Source organism: Spea bombifrons, chromosome 1 (assembly GCF_027358695.1).
Source record: "Spea bombifrons isolate aSpeBom1 chromosome 1, aSpeBom1.2.pri, whole genome shotgun sequence".
NCBI classification, from domain to species: Eukaryota; Metazoa; Chordata; class Amphibia; order Anura; family Pelobatidae; genus Spea; species Spea bombifrons.
The window spans coordinates 38,354,453-38,374,914 of NC_071087.1; the positions used below are offsets into that span (position 1 = coordinate 38,354,453).

Sequence of the window (20,462 nt, forward strand, 5' to 3'; positions counted from 1 at the left end):
TGTGGGATAAAATTGGAAAAGTCTCAGCTATAGAAATACAAAGCAAAAACATTGAAATAAAAAGTTAGGATTTGAGAAATATTAACAGTTGCTGGAAAATGGTAAATGTGGATTTCCCTGTTTTACATGTAAATATAAAAGTAATTATAGGATGTCACCTAGATCAACAGAAGACATTCGCTTATTTACAAAAAAGTATCATTTAAATATCAGGTCTTGAAGACCTTTGCTTTTAAAATGGGTTTCTTTGTGATTATTCCTTGAAGAAGTCACTGCCTGTACAGGCCTTCGCTAATGTTGCCGTTCTAGGAAACGTATAGGCAGTCAAGTCACCAAAATATTCAAGTTTGTAAATAGAAAATAGAAATAACTTGCTTAGTAGTCGAACTGGTGGACAACAAGCCCCCCATGTTTTATAACACAGATCAGATAACTGTTTAAAATGTGACAATATTTAGGTTGGTTGTTATCACCAGGGATAGGAAGCCCAGCTTCTGCGGATCATGTCTCCCAAGTTAATAAGTCATTGTTTATAGCATATCCTATGTTGACCAAAACTATCCTGCCCCAGCAGAACAAACGTTACAAGCCTACAAACGTTACAAGCCTTCTTATGTCTCCAATATCACCAGTATTTAAACTTGATATAAGAAAAGCACAAGAACTACATTACACCCCAATGTACAGATACGTATGTGGTTTTAAAATTATTGCATCTTTATTTTATTTATAAAAACTAAATGGGCAAACATGTCCATAATATGTCTCGCTTAAGACACTTAAAGCATTTTTAAACTTATTTTAGACGATGGTATAGCCTTTACTGTATTATGGCAGGTACTGTACAGCATTGACAGGTCTATAAAGATCAATCATAAAAGTTATAACTAATTTGCTATCAATTTGAAAACTAGGCACTGTTCCTATAATCCCAGGACGGTTGGTATGTGTGTAAACAACAAAGCACTGGCAGGTTAACTTTATTAAAGGTCAGTGTAGTGTGTTACAGATGCGTACGTTTCACAACACCCTACTTCTGTAAGTTAATTTCTGCTGCCTTTCGCCTACTTTATTAGCCCTACGCGCTGATTGGAAATCGCTGTTTGATAATGATTAAATAAACTTAGCAGAACCAGGCTTTCAAAGAGTGAATTTTTGTAATAGACATTTATTACATATCAAAGTATAGGTTTCTTCCACGTATGGGATCGACTTTTTCAGCGTATGAAGAGGATCTTTATTCATGTATGTGATTTGAAATATTTAAAATATGAATAATTATTCATTTAATAAAAACAAATCGCCACTCTTTCAAAGACCCATTATTAGTTCTCTACTTTGTCTATACATATTTTGGTTTTCCTTACAAAACAAGATTGCAGAAAACAAATAGTCCAATCAGATTCGTGGACGTAACATTATTAATAGAACTGTGGTAAAGGCATCCATGGGGAAAACATGCACCATATGCAATGCCAATATTTATATCATGTGCTCTTTTGTAGTATTACATATATCTATGTATACATTCAAACATTATATATGTATGTATATATATATTATATATATATATATAAATGTATGTATAAATATATATATTTTAAATTTTTTTTAGTTATAAATGTTTGGTGCCAGGGATTTTGTGGTTAACATTGGTTTTCAGTTTGTCATAGAATAAACTCTCCTTTATTCTTGTACTACATGATCATGAGACAGTGTTTACTTTGCTTATACATCTGACTGTTCCTCTATGTAAATTAACCCATGCCTGTAAAACTAACGAGAGCAAATTTGGTAAAAATGGTAGAAAGATAACAAGCACATTTGATAAAGATGATACCTTTATTGGCTTACTAAAGTATAATAAATTTCAAGCTTTCTAGACTATCTTGGTCTCTTTTACAGGTAAAATATGGGATCTTTATAGTCTAAAGAGCTTGCAATCAATTAATCTTCAGTTAGCCAAGAAAGCTATCATCTTTACCATATTTGCTTGTTTTCTCTCTACGGCTAATACTGTAAGATGAAGATGATTTTACATGGTTAACATGCAGTGTAGTGTATACCAACCTAAACGTTAGTATGTAATGTTTGTAAATACATGTCTTATATACATATATGCTACAGACATCACTAGTTAAATATTTAGACAAACCTTGAACACTTATTATTGTATATGAATGAAGATATCATTTTTTTCTGGCTTGCTGCTTACATATTTAATAAAGTAGGGCATTGATTAACAAGAATATGACGCTGTATGTGTCTGAGCCGTGTTCTCCAGCTTGATCACCTCTTAAAAATATATGAGAAGCCCCCCACAGGAGAGCTCTTGGAAGTAGAGGATTCCTTTTCTCTTTCCAGAGGAGAGCAGCAGATACACATAAGGTTTCAAAGCATGACAAGCAGGTTCAGTCACTGAGATATTGAGGCAAATAAAAAGCCTATGTCTTCCTGCTGCTCCCTCCCCTGTGCACACACAAACACACATCATACACACATACATACACACAAACACACATACATACATACACAACATACATACATACACAACATACATACATACACAACATACATACACACACACACCGACAGAAAACGAAGGGAAGGTCAAAAGTTGACTGTACGCCGCGTCCTCTCCCTCCCAGCCTCTGCACTCCTCTTGCTGGAGCTTTAAACTCTGCTCCAGGTTTTACACCTGGTCCCCGGGGCCGCCTCACGGCCTCTTGCTGCTGTTTACCGAGCTCTTGTCCTGATATCACTCCGCTGGCATGGAGGAGGAGGAGGAGGAAGCAATGAGAGGAGGAGGAGGAGGAGAGCACTTGATCATTGTGATGGTGGCAGGAGGAGCAAATGAGCAGAAGCAGCAGCAGCAGCATTAGCAAAGCCCTGCTCTATCAGCTCCCTTCAGCAGCCTCCGCTGCTCTACTTTTTGCAATAGCTCTGGCTCTGGAGCTGTGTGTGTGCTGTCCCCCCATCAGCCTCTCCCTCCTCCTCCTTTCTCCCTCAGGATTTAAGTAGAAAGATACATTTCGTTTTACTGCTTCTTCTGCACCACCTTGCATTTTTTTCCTCCTTAAATCTCTCTCTCTCTTTTTTTCTTTACCCCCTTCTGTATTTTAACATGCGAGAGATCCACAAAAAGTACTTTGGACGCTTTGATGCCCACACCACTAAACTTTTTTGCTGTGCATTCTCGAAGGGGACTCCAGTGGGAGAGCAGGCTGAGTGTTAGTTGTGTCTGAGAGGAGGAGTGAGTTGCATGTGTGTGTGTGTGTGTGACTTGTGTACACCTAATGACTGTGATCCGGAGTGTGTAAGTAACAGTAGATGTGTGGGCACCGGGTGGCTGGACCTCTCTGTTCCCATCTGACAAACATTGGATTATCTAGACAGAAGACGTGACCTGATCTCCTGAATGCCATCCAGAAGTCCTGCTCTCTTTCTTAGTCTATAGATCTTTTTTTTTTGTACATGTCTGATTTGGTAAGCGATCCCCTCACCTCCTGTCCCAAGGGGGCTGTGTTGTACCGAGCAGTGATGCGTTGATCGCGGGGTACAGCTGTGAGCAAGAAGCATTGAGCTGCCCATTCATGCAGGGGCAGAACCCCAAACTCGCTCCTGATCCGATTTCAACCCCACCTGGAGAAACTCTTTAACAACAACAACAAAAGTAGAGGGGGCTTTCCGAGGAAGGGTCTTCTTCAGTTATTTTTTTTTTTTTTGGGGGGGGGACTACAAACTTCTTTTCCAAAATTGTGTGCACGGGGACTGGCATGGGGGATTTTGCAGCCCCCGCTGCCTCTTCCAACGGCAGCAGCAGCCTGTGCATCAGCACTGCCCTGGGCAGTAGCATCGGCGGGGCTGGTACCGGCATCGGGGTTGGGAGTCATAGTAGTAGTAATAATACCCCTCCCAGCGCTGCTGCTGCCCCCAATGCACTGAACAATAGCAGCGCCGGCATTCCTAAACACAGCACCGTGGTGGAGAGGCTCCGGCAGAGGATAGAGGGGTGCAGGAGGCACCATGTCAGCTGCGAGAGCAGGTACCAGCAAGCCCAGGCAGAGCAGCTGGAGATGGAGAGAAGGGACACTGTGAATCTCTACCAGAGGAGTCTGGAGCAAAGGGCCAAGAAGTCAGGAGCCAGCCAAGGGGGCGCGTCTGCAGGAGCTGCTTCTGCTGCCGCAGGTTCAACTGCTGGCGGAGCTGGTGGCAACGGCAAGCAGCACCATCACCACCATCACCAAAACCACCACCAGGGCAAGCAGCAGGATGCGGAGGCAGCGGCCAGCGGCACGGCTGAGCAGAGGAGCCACACGCTGATCATGGTAAGAGGGGGAGCTCTCGGGCACACTTGTTACCGCTAGAGTTTCATTGCTTGGCACGGAGGGGGAAGTAGGTGGAGGGAGGGGGTTATCTCGTGTTTTCGGAGCGGGGTTAGGGGTGGAGCCAAGAAAAATGGGCAATGCCTCTTAAAAGTTTTCAGCTGATCGCTTTTGTGGATGAAAGTTTCTAGCGGATGTTTTGAAGCCGCCGAAGGCAATGATCGCTTATGTTGTAGACTTAGAGCTCGGCTCGCTGTGTGATCCTGGGCTAGGCCGGGCTGTGGGTGCCGGCTGCGAAGGTGTTGTAGATAAGTGGTGGGGTGGCCCGGTCTCCTGGGCAAGGCACATGCCAGTGACGGAATGGGCACATGTACATCTCTGTCTCTTTTGTTTCTGAAGGCTGAATGCGCTTCCAATATAACTTATTGCTAGAGTCCAGCTCCAGCGTTAGCTTCCATTGGTGTGTGTATATATACATATAGCGCCGGCATGTTCCGTAGCGCGGTCGCACAGGGAAGATATCTGACGAAGAACAGGGTGCTGCTCTGCGGAGCTTACACTCTACTGGGCTTATCCTCTGATACTTCTCATAGGTGTCCCGAGTCCCCGGCATTGAAGCTGAAGGAGTAATGCTGCAGAATGTTTGCTGTGTCAGATATTACCGACTACACTGACTTGCTGATTCATTCCATGTCTTACTATTATGAGTAATAGGAGGGGGTGCGTGTACAGTATATGTATATAAATGTGTGTGTGTATATATCATTGCGCCGGGTCCTTTGTGTGTCGCTCTTATTACGCATTGATGAGCCCCGCGTACTGTCTGTCCTGACGAGCCGCAGCGTGCACACGGACGGTACATGCGGGGCGGTTGTTGCACTTTCCGGACTGCAGTGCGTGTCCCCGGCCGCAGACCTGTCCCTGTCGTGAAATACATTGTGCGAGCGGCGTGTTTGGGCTAAATGTAGAGAAGTGGTTAAAATAAAGTGAGGCGCTGGGGAGGGGCTCCTGGCTGGGGGTGGGGGGCATCCTCAGCTTCAGTAATGAGGACAATGTCACAGCAGAAGCAGGTCTGCTGGCTGCTCACTTTGGAGTGGCAGTGTGAGTGAGTGTGTGTGTGTGCTGTGGGGGAGGGTTGTTTGCACAGTAGTGGCTATTTTCCCTCACTCCCTCCTCCTTCCCTGTGACTGATGCTGTTAGACTGGTTAGATATCTTACAGGAAGCAACCCCCTCCCTTTATTTAGGTTCTCCTGCATTAGGGCACAATCAGCCTTGTTCTCTCTCTCACATCATGCTGTAAAAAGACAGGATCATCTCCCCTGAATACTCCCAGAGAGAGGAGGCCAGAGTTTCATTCCCCTAAACACCTATGCTTTATTTACTGCCCTACGACTACAGGATACAGCAGACAAGAACACATTAAATTGCCTACTAGCCCTTTGTATGTATATATATATATATATATATATATATATATTTGCCATTCAAATTTCTGAAATCCAGACATTTGTGAATATCCCTGGCTTGCGTTAGTAGGAAAACTATTGCCGTGTTGTGCGGCTAACACAATGAATGTGTAAGATAGTTTGATGCTCATGATGTTATTATGTCCCCATCCCCCGCGCGTGGTATTGTACCGTAATACACATATTTGCATTCCTGCTGTGGATCATCCAGATTTGGTGAAATTTCCCTCTTATGGGTTGGCTTCGTCCACAGTTCTGGATGTTAGAAAGTAACGCAGGGCTCCTTTAGGCTGGCTGGATGCTTGATCTATGCCTGGTGTTCTGTACGATTTGTAAGTGTTTCAAAATATTTGGAAGATTAACTCCCAAATGTACCACTTTCACTGCAAAACATACCGGAAAACACAATTATACTACTTCTAAAAACAAGGGGAAAATATATATTTGTAAAGGTTACATTTTTGTTAGATTGACAGACACATTTGATAATAAAATGTAGTATTTGCAGGTTTTTTAAATTGCAAATTTTGCTGGCGGAACAAGCATGATGTCATGGCCTGTACCAAGATTCAAAGTTCCTCGATGCCGGTTTTATTTTTTTGAAATCCGTTCTCCGGTACCGACCAGAGCGCATCCTGGTGGCACTCGACGGGTTAACCAACGAATCCATGTGCGTGAATGAGCATGTGTGCCTTGCTAATGTTTCTTTTTTTTTCTCTTTTTTTTTTTAATCAATTTGTGCTCTGCTGACTTCCGCTCGCAATTTATTGATGAAACGGTAAAGAGGCGAGAATAGACGACCTGCTTTTCAGAATAGTGCACTTTGGTAATGAAAAGGTTAACGCTCCCAGCCCCAGGCCCATCATTATCTCTTCACTGATAGGAGTTCTTCATTCTGGGATTATTGTTCTTCTTCGGTTGCTCTTGCTTCCGATCCTTTTGTTTCTCGAGATATAAAAATACCCAGGTTGCATGTGTCCACTTTAGCCACCGTCTCTTTCGGTTGTCGGATCAGGAAAGCAGGGAGGAGGAGTTCTGTTTTCCACCCAGAGACATATTTTTTTTTCTTCTTCTTTCTGCTGCTTCTTCTTTTTTAAACAGGAAGCTGAAATCGTAGATGTTGGCCGGTGATATGTAAAATCAGTATGGCTTCTTGGCTGAGTCTCAGGATATTCCCCATTTTTATTGAATATATTCCTTTTTTAAAAATGTTTTAACCCCCCCCCCACATTACGAATATTATTTATTCTAGATTATGTTGGTAGGTACATTAATATCATGTTGTACAACGACACGGATTATGGTGGCGCTATATAAATCAATAATAATAATAATTAGTCTTAGCATAAACACAAGCAAATTGTGGTTGGTTTAAATTTTGGGAATGCTCAAATTGTGCTTTCCAGGTTATTCTGAACACACATTATATTTATCACTATTCTGCGCAACGTAGAATTGGATTTCAGGTTAGAACCATTCGGCCCATCTAGTCTGTTCATCTTTCCTGATGTAAAGAGTCAGACCTTAATCTGTCCTTGGTCTCATCTTAAATTCCAGATAAGCCACGTACTTATTCCATGCATGCGTAAATTCCCACAATGTTTAAGCTTCTGACACTCGTGCTGGGAGGCTGTTCCGCTTATCTACCACCCTCTACATTGGACTTTATATTTTTCTTCCTGTGGTAATAGTTCGAAGTATATCAAATCTTTTAGGGGGCATACATTAATTACAATCCGACCTGCTTGATTTTTTTTGTTGATGCCATAATTCTTCTCCCCACCTCTGTCTGCCCCATGTGGTTCCTTCCTTGTGTCTTCCAAGCAGAGGCCTTCCTATGAGCACACGTGTTCCCATATGTAAGCACTGATTTGATTGGATCACAATGAGCCCCATCAGCCTATCACGCAAGGTTTCATACAGCCCCACTTTAATTCTGTGCATTGTAGAATTTAAGCAGGGAGTCAGTTATTCCATATATATATATATATATATCTCAAATAACAGACTATATATATATATATATATATATGTGCCTCATTTACCCTCAATGGTTTAAGGGAAGGATATTGATTAACTATTTCCAAATAATGGTTATATTTTCAGATTTTTTTTTATTTCTGTCTAATTAAAATGTATGTACTGAGCCCTTACGTTTGTTTTAAACGTTTGTTTTAATAGACATTTTCTTTTTGTTTATAATCTTTGACAGATCTAAATAATATTGCTTTAATGTATTTATTTATGATGCTGCCTGGGTATTAAGCATACTCTGTTTGAACCTACAATTGGTACGTCACCTATTATATATCAAATAGTTCATTATATATACGCATATATGTAACGTGTGTATGTCAGTGTGTGCATGGCTTTTGATTCTTAATATGTAAAGGTAGTACCCATCATGCGGCATTACTCTTTACAAGGGGATCTGCGTAGGCCAGACAATGTTCAGAAGAATTATTGTATGTAAAATAGCTGGTGAAAATCAAGGCAAAGGAACTTTGGTTGATATAAAATGAAAATGTATTTGATAATATTATCGCTAGTGTAATACCGGAAATGACTAAAAGCAGAAGTCTCCTGAAATAACTGCATTGGAAAACAAGCAACAAAAAAAAAGATTTTCAGCCGTAGAAGACAGTAATATGATTTGATACGTTCTAACATATTATAATAATTTCTTCCTATAATAATAGAAAACTAAGGGGGACTTGGGTCCCTAAAAGGTGCCACATCCTAACACTTGGGAGGTATTTAATGTAATTAACGTTCTAAAGGGCCGACCCGTTCTTTTGTAAAGAGAAAGCTTCATAATTATCACTGCATCTCACCCGTGCTGCACCCCTTTTCTGGAATTCCCTTCCACGTTCGATCAGACTTTCTCGCTCGTACCCACTCTTTTCGGGAAGCGTACAACCTTTCTTCCTAACACTCTCGGCCAGCATCCTAATCAAGCCATCTGAACCACCATCATCCTCAGCCAACTCGTCCCCATCCAAGCAGTCCTCTCCTACTGTTTCACACCCCCTCTACCACCAACTAGATTGTAAGCTCACAAGAGCAGGGCCCTTTTCTCCTTTTGTTGTGTTGTTGTGCGTGACTTTAAATTATCCCACTTATTGTAACAGCGCTATGGAATCTGCTGGCGCTATATAAAGAAATGTAATGTTACAGCAATACAGGGCAACTAGTCCCAAAAGAAGACATCATTGCTTTGTCAGGGGAACTCTTAATTCACAGTAATATAACACAACAAAAGATGGGAACATAGTTATTATTTTGCAATTCATTTAGGTGAAATGTCTCATTGGCTTAAAAGTGTTTTAAAGCGGCAGTTCCACTAACGAGGAACTGCAGAGATGCCTAGTACAACCTGGCTGCCAAATGCACAGGATATCCACAGCAATCGTGCTTGTATAATGCAGATATACGCGGCGCCCATTGATTCTGTGTGCATTATTAAGCCAGTAAATAGGCCTTTGAGGACCGATGCATCTTATAATGCTGCTGCTATGTGAGGAAAGGTTGTGGTTACCCTGGCAAGGTTAATGATATTATTCATGGATATTTGCATTGGATGAAGGAGGTGAAGGTGTTGTGTTGCTGGAGCGGTCTATGTGATGTTAAATGTTAGATTAGCCCATCAAAGTTCCGGTTTCAATTCATCAAGTTGCGATTTCACTTAGGAAACTGTGTATCTCGCAATAGCGTTCATATCGGCTGCTATTAATTCTAACAATATAATAAACAAATCGCAGCTGGTTAGCTACATATCTGTTATTTTCGAATTTGGATATAACATTTTCCTTAGTCCTTTACGTAGAGCCCTATATACATTTTTAAACTGGTGTGCATGGTGCCATTGGGACGCATGTTCCCTTATATTAATCACATGTGGTTGAGAAGCCAACATGTATGTGCCATGTACTCCATGTGTTTATACTTACAGCTTGTCTATGCCCCTTAACCTAGATGCTTTCCCCCTGAAAATGAGATTATTTTGCTTCTAGACGAATGATGTGTTTTAGTTGGTTTAACTTTTTTGCCTCTTTTAAAGGTGATTGTGCAGGGATAGTTATTAAAATGAAATATCATTCTTATAAAAAAATCCTTATGGAACATTGTTTTATATAGCACGACTTTGTTCTATATGAGTTTGTATACTAGAGTGCATAAACTGAAAGTTCTTGACCACTTTATTATTATTATTATGATTATTATCCTATTTATTAAAGCGTTAACATATTGCACAATGCTGTACAAATTAAATATGGGGTGGTTTACACATACAGATACAATAAGAGGGCCCCGATCCTGATATTACACGGGCAAGAACAGGTGTAGTCTCAACCCTGTATAGGGTATAGAAAGTCTAACATGCTATTGGATCATATAGAAATAAGACCACTTATGTCAAACTTTGTACCAGTTTCACATTTAATTCATAGGCGTCATTGTTGCATGAAGGCTTTATGACATGGTCTTGTGAGCAGGGCCACTTACTGCCTTTTATTTTACGTAGCGCCTCGTAAAGCAGATGCTTCATCGACCACGTACTGTAGTAGAATAATGATTCTCTTTGCTCTGGCTGGAGCAAACATCATTTTATTTTACTAAAAGAGTCGTTAATACACAATGGCACTAGTAAGCAAACGGGGATATTATAATTAGAGACAATTTTAGAATGCTCAGGTGTTCCCTCTAACCAGGGACGCTTAATATAATGTTTTATTAAACCTGCGCACCATAGACCACGTGTACTGTCATCCTAATGTATAGCTTTAGTCTTCCCATGGGCTCTATATACCAGGTTAAACTTAGACCTGCGATTCAGAGTCTTTTTGGAGAAACATCAGGTATTTCACTGTGATAATAAGCATTGGAAACAAGGAGTTAAAAAATAATATTTCAAAATGAAAATCGTGACCACGCAAAATGAGAGAAGAGAGAACTAGGAGCGGTTCTGCCAATGGGTTTGCATTAAAAAAAGGGGGGGTAAAATGAGAAAAAATCTGAAATGTTAAATTGCATAGGTCATATAGAACATAATGGAGTCGGTAAACGGTAAACATTTTGATACTAACTTGTGGAAAGCCGCGTTTGAGACATACAAAGCTGAATGTGCTGAAAAGAACAGCAAGCACTTGAGAGCTGGGGTGAAAAGGGCTGCGGAGTGCGGAGCGGGCGAGGGTCAGGTACACTGCACTGCAACAGAGACACAAGGAGTGGCAGAGGCTTCCATGAGAGCTGGAGAATTGTGCTGGTTACATGGAATTTAACGGGAAGCCGGCCAAGAGAGAGTGGGGAGAGCAACGTCTCCTAGAGAGATTTATCATGTAGAGTCAGGAGGGTATATTTTATAAACTGCTGGAAAGAACTCTAGTTAAAAATGTTGGCCGAAGACACTGTGGCTGCCTCAGGAAAAAATGAATTGTACGCAAATGCACTGGAACACACACTCTTAGTACACAATGTAGGCACCGGTAGCCAAAGTCAAATGTATTTGCTTTAATAGTTTTGTGTTATAGTCCAATCAATCTTTAAACCCAATGTTCTGTGTGCAACGGCTGACGCAGAGGTCAGAATTGTTGAAATGTTAGTTTCTTGCATAACTTTTTTTTTATAATTCAAAACTAATTATACGTTAGAGAAATCCTAAAACTCTGGGTGAGTAGTAGGAGTAAGTTGCTCACCGGGTCGTGTAAAAGCAACTATTCAGGTATAAAACCAAACACAAACATTTATCTACTTTGTCTTATCATCATAGTCAATGGTCACGGCGATTGGACCAAAACATTACTTTTTGGATAGAACCCCCATTGTATCATACCAAGGACTAGCTTGATGGTACTAGGGTCTACTTGTAATTTAATGGTCTGAGAACCACTGTGCATGGTCCTGGGGATCCTATATTGTTTAATAAATAATTAATATTTAATAGGGATAAATGTCCCATAATGTACATCATATATACAAACTTTGATAAATGGAGAGCCACCAGGTGCATGGACTACAAAAAAGTTACAATAGACAAGATTGTAATCAAGAGCGGAAACAATGTTTCCTGTCATATTTTCAACGTTGCAGGGGCTTAAAGAAAAGACTATATAACAAATGAGAGTACGAAGTAGTGACTGCTGTGTGATATAAATCAGAAATACATAATGCAGGACACACAATCAAAATGTATGTATGTATGTAGGGGGCCACTGGAACACCGTGCTGGAAGCAGAGTATAAACTAGTAGACACAAGGGGTTCATGTAGCAATTTTATTATTTCAAAGCAATATTGTTTTTATGTATATCTATATTGCCAAAAATAAATATACAGTTTACAGCAACCATTTCTTGACCTTCTATTCATCAAGATTACAGGGTTCTAAACCGTGTTTATATAGTGTTTGGAGATGTATGACCTTGAGCAAAGTCTTGCATGTGCAAATTATATGCATATGCAGTTAAGACCCAAAATAATTTTTCTGAGACTAGTCAGGTTCTGGTTGCTGCAAATTGGAAGTTAGAAAGGGATGGGGTATGTCAGCATGCACGCTCGCCGGCATGCACTGAATTAGGGCATGCATGAATAGCCACTGTGGTTGCCCACATGGAATAGCGGGCAGCAAGGGTGTCCACCAGCGCAGAGGATGCATGTTTTGGCAGCCATGAGTTAATGAAATGGCAGTAGACTGCTAACTAATACTTAGCAGCATTTTATTAACAGTCTGATGCAGTTAAATTAGTTTTTCAAGCTTAATTGGAGAGCAGAATGATTTTTTTATCCTCCTGCTCCCCAAGTTGAATTAAGTAATTGTTTCAAGTGCATTATCCTTTTCTTCATGCGTTCTGTGATCCCAGAGTTATCAGTCCCTATAGATCATATGTGGATCTGTTTACCTCTTGTTCCTAGACAGGGAAAAGTGCAGGAAAGTAAAGGAAAATGTCTTTTAACGTGGCAGTCACACTTTATATATCCATATTTCTTTTTAACGTGGGTTTAAGCATGCGTCATTGTAGAAAACTGTCTACTAAATTTTCAGTGGTAGCATTTGTACCTGCTCGACCAGACATTACCCTCCTCTAGATAATAGTTGTAATTGTCTGTTGAGTTGACTAGTGATGATACCTCTCTGGGTTGTGAAACTGATACTTGGCCTGTCATGGTTTGGGTTAATATTTGATGTGTGATGTATGGATTAAATCAAGCGTGTGGTTATAAGGTTTACTAGAACATCATCGGACGATGTTATTGCACAAAATCCCATATAAAATGATGTGCTTTTATTTTAATTTTTCCATGATGTTGAAGAATAGTATACTGAAATACAAAGAATAAAAACGTACCATCAATTTTAATAGTGTTTGCTAATTTTTGTGTATTCTATAGTTTAGACAGAATTGTATATGGGGTTTAGACACAATTCATTATGGGAGTGGGGGGCTTCACTGTGTGACAGTCTTGTGTGCTGTGAGTGAACAATGAATGGTTGTCAGCGATGGTAATTAAAGCCAAGTTCACTTACATTTTCCTTCAACCATTACCTGGCTTCAGATGGTAATTAATCAAGCCCGAAAATTAATATCTGTCACTGATCCAGTATACAGACCATTTCTTATGGGGTGCACATGATGTTTCTGAGTGACTTGCCATCTTTAACATGCCTTTAAAACACAACCATGCTAAATGAAACCAGAAACTGAGAACTCATCCAATGCCTCCTATGTGCCTTCAGACATAACAAAAATACATATTTTTTCCTTTATTTAGCAAAGGCTTTTGTCTCTAAAAGTTATTCTTTGTTTGGAGGCTAACTGGAGCGGTTGGTTTCTGCAAAATAAGATACAGAGAAAACTGTAACTTAAAAACTGCTGCTGGTGTAATTCCTTTAAGTATGAAGAACCTTCTAAACAAACTGACCTTCACAGACAACCAGTTGACCTTCACGGGTATCTGTAGCAAAGCTTTTTTTTTGTTTTGTTTCCCAGAACAGTTTGAAATTTTGATTGTTGCAAAGCCGTACACATTTTTAGTTTAAGATGTATTTGTTAAAAGACTGCTCTTTACCAGAAAGTCATTTTATAAACCCATTTCATTGATGGAATGAAGTCTCATTTCAGTCTAATGTTGTCATGTATGTAGGTTAGCTTATTTCCAGAGCATTGAAACGTAGCCTTAACATTGATTGATCCCACTTACACACACAGGAGTCAGTTACATTTTCATCAGGCTGTGTTTATCACCACCCAGCCTGTTTAATATGTTGTGCCGGATTTGACAAAGATGAATTGAAGCGCACAGAAAGCATCTTTTTACTTCCCTATAACTGATTACCGAAAGGTGCTGGTAACGCTTTGTTCTATAGCAATGTGCTTAAACAGACATTGTTTGGCTTGTCAGCTTGGGGAGTGGTTGGTGTAGTTGTTTGCCATCCAGTTGTTTCTCTGGATGAAGAGCGCGTGACATATTTATCAGACATGAAATATTTTGGTTAGAGAATTGAGGCTTTGCGGCTGTGATAAGAGATATAATGTTTATATGCTTTTGGTGGAGCGAGGGACAGAGTGAGAATAAAACAAACGGCCAAATGAACAAATTATACCAGAAATTCAATGTATTAAATGTCATTAGATCGCCTGATCGGTGATAATGTACCTGGGCCGACTCAGGATCGCAGCTTCTTTTGTTTAGTGAATGGATCAAATTTTAAGATGATCTTCAGCTCTCTCTCTAGTACCTGCCACAAATAGACCTCATCAGATCTGCCATTTTATAAGAAATATGTACAAAACTTTTACAGAGATTTAAGGTAGTTTTAATAAATTGATTGTTATGTTAAAAGCAGTGATGGTGAGAGACGAAACCTTCCTCTCTCTGTCTGGCATAATGCTGGCTTCCAGTATACATGTAATAATAAACCAGTTCATGCCACAGCACTAGGCCTCTCCACTTCCCCAGTGATTTGCTGCAGATTTTCAGTCTCACAGTCCCGGACTAGTTATCTGTACCAATGTTCAAGTAATATTTTATCTGGCCCGCATTGTTTGCTCACCATAACAACATTGCAATACAAAGCTGCACTCGTATAACCTCACCCAAGACAGACACCTATTGCATATTTGCCCCTCCTACCCCCGCGATGCATTCTAGTTTACGCAGTTAACCTTTATGCATAGGGGAGCAGTCGTATTCAGCAGTACATCTCAGCATTCCGACCGCTGAGGACTACGGTTGCCATTGGCGGAGAATCCCGGTGGTCATAGTCCACCGGCACTGAAAGGCCAGTGGTTGCCAAGGCCTGGAGCAATGTAACTGCATCCAGGAGACACTTACGTTTAACTGTGAGACACTCTGCCCATCTGTCTCTGCAGCTGGCACGAGTCCGGGACTAGGAGTGTGAAATGTTCTGCAAACCTGTTAATGCTAGTAAAGAAAGCAAAGAAACATTATCTGTAACTGCATGGGCACTGGGCCATTCTCAAACAGAAATGTGTTGGCTTTTCCGCTTTCTTTTTTTCCTCCCATGTTTCACACTTTAGGTACGACCGGTGTCTAGGGTACATGGTCAGTGTTTATTTAAATAGTTACATTAATAAGGGCTTATTTTTTTTTCTTTATATACATCAGTATTGTGTCGCCACATATTATTGCCAGTTCCGCGGTAATTACAGCTTCCATACGAACATTGTAACAATTACATGAAGGGAGGGAACAGAATGAAGAGTAATCTTACCATATAAAATACAATTTAGCCTATATGGAAGCGTTGCGTTGCCGCCATGTGAATGTGTTATTGCAGGGGAATACTTTTCTATGCAATCATGAGCACTTTCTGACTTGGTTGCAAAGACCTAATACAATCGTTGTGATGTCCTACTAAATATGTATTGTTCTTATGATATGTCTACAGTCGGTTTGACCTTTACTGGCGCATTTCTTACTTTCTGTTATGAAGTGCTTCATCTACAGTAACAGACCGGCTAAGTACATGATAAATTGCACTTCAAAATAAGAAACAAATTCATCAGTAAACATGGTGTTAGTGCAGCTTACAGCTCAGAGAGGTGGAAGGATGTTGTGTACATGGCACCGTATCATCTCTTTGCTCCTTAGAAAGCAGGATTAACATAACTAGTAAATATTTGTAAGACCCAGAATGTACCTCTTAAGTAGCAGTGATTATAATGAATTGCAACTCCCATCATCCTTATACAAGAATTAACTGGTATGTGCGATCAATCTTAATTTATAAGAAGCCATGGCCCTCACTGGGTACCAACTATCAAGAATGTACCGGGCATCATAATGACACTTTCATGGAAATGGTTGCCATATGAATTAAATAATTTATCTGCTGCGTTAATATCCCCTTTTTTCCAATTATAAGTCCTGTCCACGGCAAGACTCGCATACTCACAACCCTACCATTGTATAAGTAGCAGGGATGAGGGACACTACTTAGAAAGCACCGTAATAACTCATACTTGTTTTTAGCGAGACAGTCTTGATTTATTTAATTTGACATAAAAAATTCAATATTTTTGTAAAAGCTTTTTTTTTTTCTAAATATTGAACCTTCACTTTGCTCCAGAATTGTGTGAGTTTGAGTGCCAGAGAGCTGTTAAAGAAATGCGTGTTTCAAGTGTAACGAAATGTATGTACCTTATTTTGATCTAAATTACAGGAATAAGATATTCTAATTTGCCGTGAGATCCTAGCTAGTTCCTCACATGAAGGAGTAAACACACATCCTTGAAATAAAGCAACATGCGGCAGTCTATCAATCCATCGATTGTCTGATGGTGAATGTTTAGTCAGGAAAGACTAAATGATTATGTATAGCATGATATAGAGAGGGGTGTGATCGTTAAATCCCTTTGATTATTATAAGTACATGTGCGAAGTCTATTTCAAAGCAATGTAGAGAAATGTTAGAATAAGAGGTCACAGCCGAAGACTACATGGTCAGCAGGGTGGGCCAAAATTCTTCAAAAATGGCTGGTCTGACTTACACCATGGAGGTGTAATATGATGTTACATAACCCTGTGGTAAAAGCAAGGCTCCTCCCACTGTGTGTGCAAGATGCTAGAAAGAAGGCCCTGGGCAAGGTAAGGCAGTGAAGGAGTAAAAGAGTGAGAGGATAAGGGAGTTAGGAAGGGATTGAGTTTATGGATGTACATTAGAGTGAGTGTGTATGTGTAAGTCTGTGTTAGCGGGAGTGTGTAAGTGTGCATTTGAAGGCGTATGTGTGTGGATTAGATGAGTGTGTAAGTATGTGTGTTAGCGTGAGAGTGTGTATATGTAAATATTTGCGTTAATTATCTGGGGAGGGGGTGATGTGGCTACTTGGCTTTACCTGCCCCCTGGACCAGAAAGTTCCAGCCCTCCCCTGAGATACAGTGGGTTAAATGTAATGTAAGGCAATTTTGTTTAACTGAGGTGGTAAATAAATGGAACAGCCTCCAAGCAGGAGCCGTAGAATCTAATACAGTGAGAGAATTGAAACACGCATGGGTTAGGCATAAAGCTATCCTGAATTAAAGACAGGACATAGAACTGATTACGATTCCAGCCTTTATATCAGGAAACACACAGACTAGGTGGGCCAAATGTTTCTTATCTGCCGTCAAATTGTCGATGTAAATAGAACATATTAACATAGCAATAAAGCCAAGTTATAAGGCCACATGAAAGGTCACAGTGAAATTGTACAGCCTGACATGTGCTAAATGGATTGCTCACCCCTCTGGGTTCAGAAAGTTAGGAAAAAATATGAGGAAGTTATTTAATAACACAAAGACACTTCAATCAGTTACCTCTCATCACATTTCTCTGCAAGCCGTTTACAGAAATATGTTGTATGTCCCTGCACTTTACTCCCCCCCCCCCAATTATTTACAAGGAAGCGATGCTTGATGAAATGTTTGAGTGCCAGCACTAACCAGCTCACCCCTTGCAATTCAGTTCAATTTAAAATGATCCACCCCACCATTCCGCCTGTGACTCAGCCCTCATTCATTGTCTAGTGAGATCATTGCTCGTTTTATTGCCTAGCGACATCATTGCCAGCTCCGCTGCATGGTGACAACACTGCTCTTTAGAATGCCTGCTAACATGATTGTTCTGTACATTGTTTGGTGACATCATTTAACCCCTATCGCAGTGAAACATGCCATTTGCAAGGAGAATATGTATTTCCTTCTGCTAGATTAGCACATCTGCAAAGGTACTGTAGTTTATAGTAATTATACAAATAACAAGGTAGGCACATTTCCCTTTTCATTTTGTTTGCGCTGTTTCCAAACAAGTTTAAGGCGTGCAAGCACTGTTGCCTGCGATATTTAAATGCCTCTTTCGTGTAAGGGCAGGCATATTTAAATTCTGTAAGTATTTTTTTGATTGGTTTTGTATTCGGATGCAGTAATTTATGTTTTCTAGGAAACATATTTCAGTGAATCAGGACCTGGCACATTTTATTATGCTTACCAAAGATCAGTTTAAAGTTCTTCATTTATGTTCAACCGGTCTCATGGAGAAATGTTTATTTTGTGAAGGGTGATTGAGCTTTTCACAATGTTTATTGAGGCAGTTTATTTCTTTCTTTCTTTTTCTTAAAAGCAGTCATTAAGTGTTTATGTAAAAACCGGTCGTTCAGAGAATCTGGAGTAATCTGGATGTGCACTGTTGCACTACGCGTTGTAGCAGGGAGTTAAATGCCCTGGGAGACTGTCCCATCACGTAGAGAGTAAAAGGATGGTTTCCGAAAATAAAAGGATTTCTTTGAACGATACATTATTTGCTATAAACTGTAGAAGGGAACGAAGCACCCCTTCTTTGGCACTCCGTGGTGAATGGTGTCAGTAGAGTGAGCGTGGCCAAATGTCGCTCCTCTGCCCAGAGAAGGAGGAAAGCGACTTGAGGAAGCAACATTCCACCCAGAGACTCCAGGTCAAACCTGGAGACCCCCCAATTATGTAGCTGGGCCAATAGCTTCCACTCATCACCATCTGTATATCTATGATTTGGTATAATAAATGGATCTGTGCCTTAACAATTTGCAAAAGAATATAATTGCTTTACTCTAACCCACTGCCTTGTTGTGCAGCAAGTGTATCTTCAGTTTAGTTTGAACCATTAATAGTCCATATAAACAACCGTGTTACATAACATTAATGTCACTTCCGTAATACCTTGTCTCGCAATGTATAGCTCTAAAAACAGGCATTTGATCAGGTGATCAGTAGTAATTGCTCTTAAATCATACTATTTCAGATTAAGTGCAGTGTACATAGCGTTTTTTACTTAGGGACGGTTCAGTTGCAAGAACACGATTGTAGGAACCTTGGAAATGACAGGTGGGGGATTTGTGGAGTCAGGATGTAGGATCAGAACATATATATATATATATATATATATATATATATATATCCAGTAATAAAATATTCACTAGCAAAAAAGCCATAGTCATCACTGAAGAGACAAGTATATTTAGAACTAGAAATTACGCAGAAGAAGCTAAGTCACAGCAGTCCACAGAACCATGGATGTGTAACAAGACTGTCCTGTTTCATACAGAGCCTATTCAATACATTCACTTAATCCATCTAATATTAATCATTCAGAGAAGTGTGTTCCTTTTTTAAACGGGCCATCCAGTAACCAGCTGTTAGAGGTTTGCCATACTCTCTGTATAGAACGGTACACTAGCACCAATTACCTTTATCATACGTAAAGTACATGAAAATAGGATACGTATAAAGACAAGGAAACTGGAGAGCTTTCGAGGCGGTGACAGGTTTCTTCTCAGCGCCTATGTTACAATCCTATGGATCATACCAAACAATGACTCCTAATCCAGTGAATTCTATAGATTTTATTGAACGGTATAGGGAGTACAGAGGTTCCCTTCATGGAAGCGAAATGCCTTTGGTTATCTTAGTAATTTTCCTGCCATGAGATGCTTGTTGACAGGAGTTAAACTGATTGGGGCAATCTGTAGGATCTTTACTCTAAATAAACTTTCCAAAATAAAAGAGCTCTCTGCTGTAATACCATCAAAGTACGGTGGGACTTTTGGCTGTGTTGCTGCATGTGGTTAAATCGTGGCTTATTGCTGTCAGATGGTGGAAGCAGAAAGCAGCGTAGAAACGGAGCCTCCAGGCATGGTGACCCCATGACCCCTCTCATTACCACATTATCCTGCCGAAGAAGAGTCCCCGTCGGAGACAGCAGAGTGTGCACAACATGGGGCACATTTAAATATTGTGTGATTAAAATCATTTATTTATAAAGCGCCGGCAAAGTGCTCTACACCACTGGAGAGCCAGTGCCGTCATACAGTACCATTAAATGGCGTATATGATGCACGTGACAAAATGCGATGTGGCTTTTGTTCAACAGAACATGTTATCTGCTGATAGACTTGGGTTTTTATCTATTAAAATAGAGAGAGATTCGTTTGCAAGCAAAATATTTAGAAATAATGCAAAAACGAAAATTTGCATGATTTTCAAATATGTTTTAAAAATAGCCATTTCTACCGTATCTTCTGCAAATCACGAAGGACAGGTTAATCAACGGATGTGTGATAGTAAAGGGCCGTAGCGTGTGAGATTGTTTTGGGGTTTTTTTAATCGATTTGTTCGGTTTTCCCCTTTAATGTAGATATAT

The 20,462-nt window shown here is 40.2% G+C and overlaps 1 protein-coding gene across 2 annotated transcripts in view; it reads left to right on the top strand.

Moving 5' to 3' along the window:
* Positions 1–3,744: 3,744 nt before the first annotated feature.
* MAML3 (mastermind like transcriptional coactivator 3) overlaps positions 3,745–20,462 on the top strand; it is a 149,885-nt gene continuing 133,167 nt past the window's right edge. For both annotated transcript variants that reach the window (XM_053461112.1, XM_053461119.1), the window contains exon 1: positions 3,745–4,328. In XM_053461112.1, the coding sequence (XP_053317087.1) occupies positions 3,777–4,328 (552 nt within the window). In that variant the 5' untranslated portion in view covers positions 3,745–3,776. The remainder of the gene's footprint in view (positions 4,329–20,462) is intronic.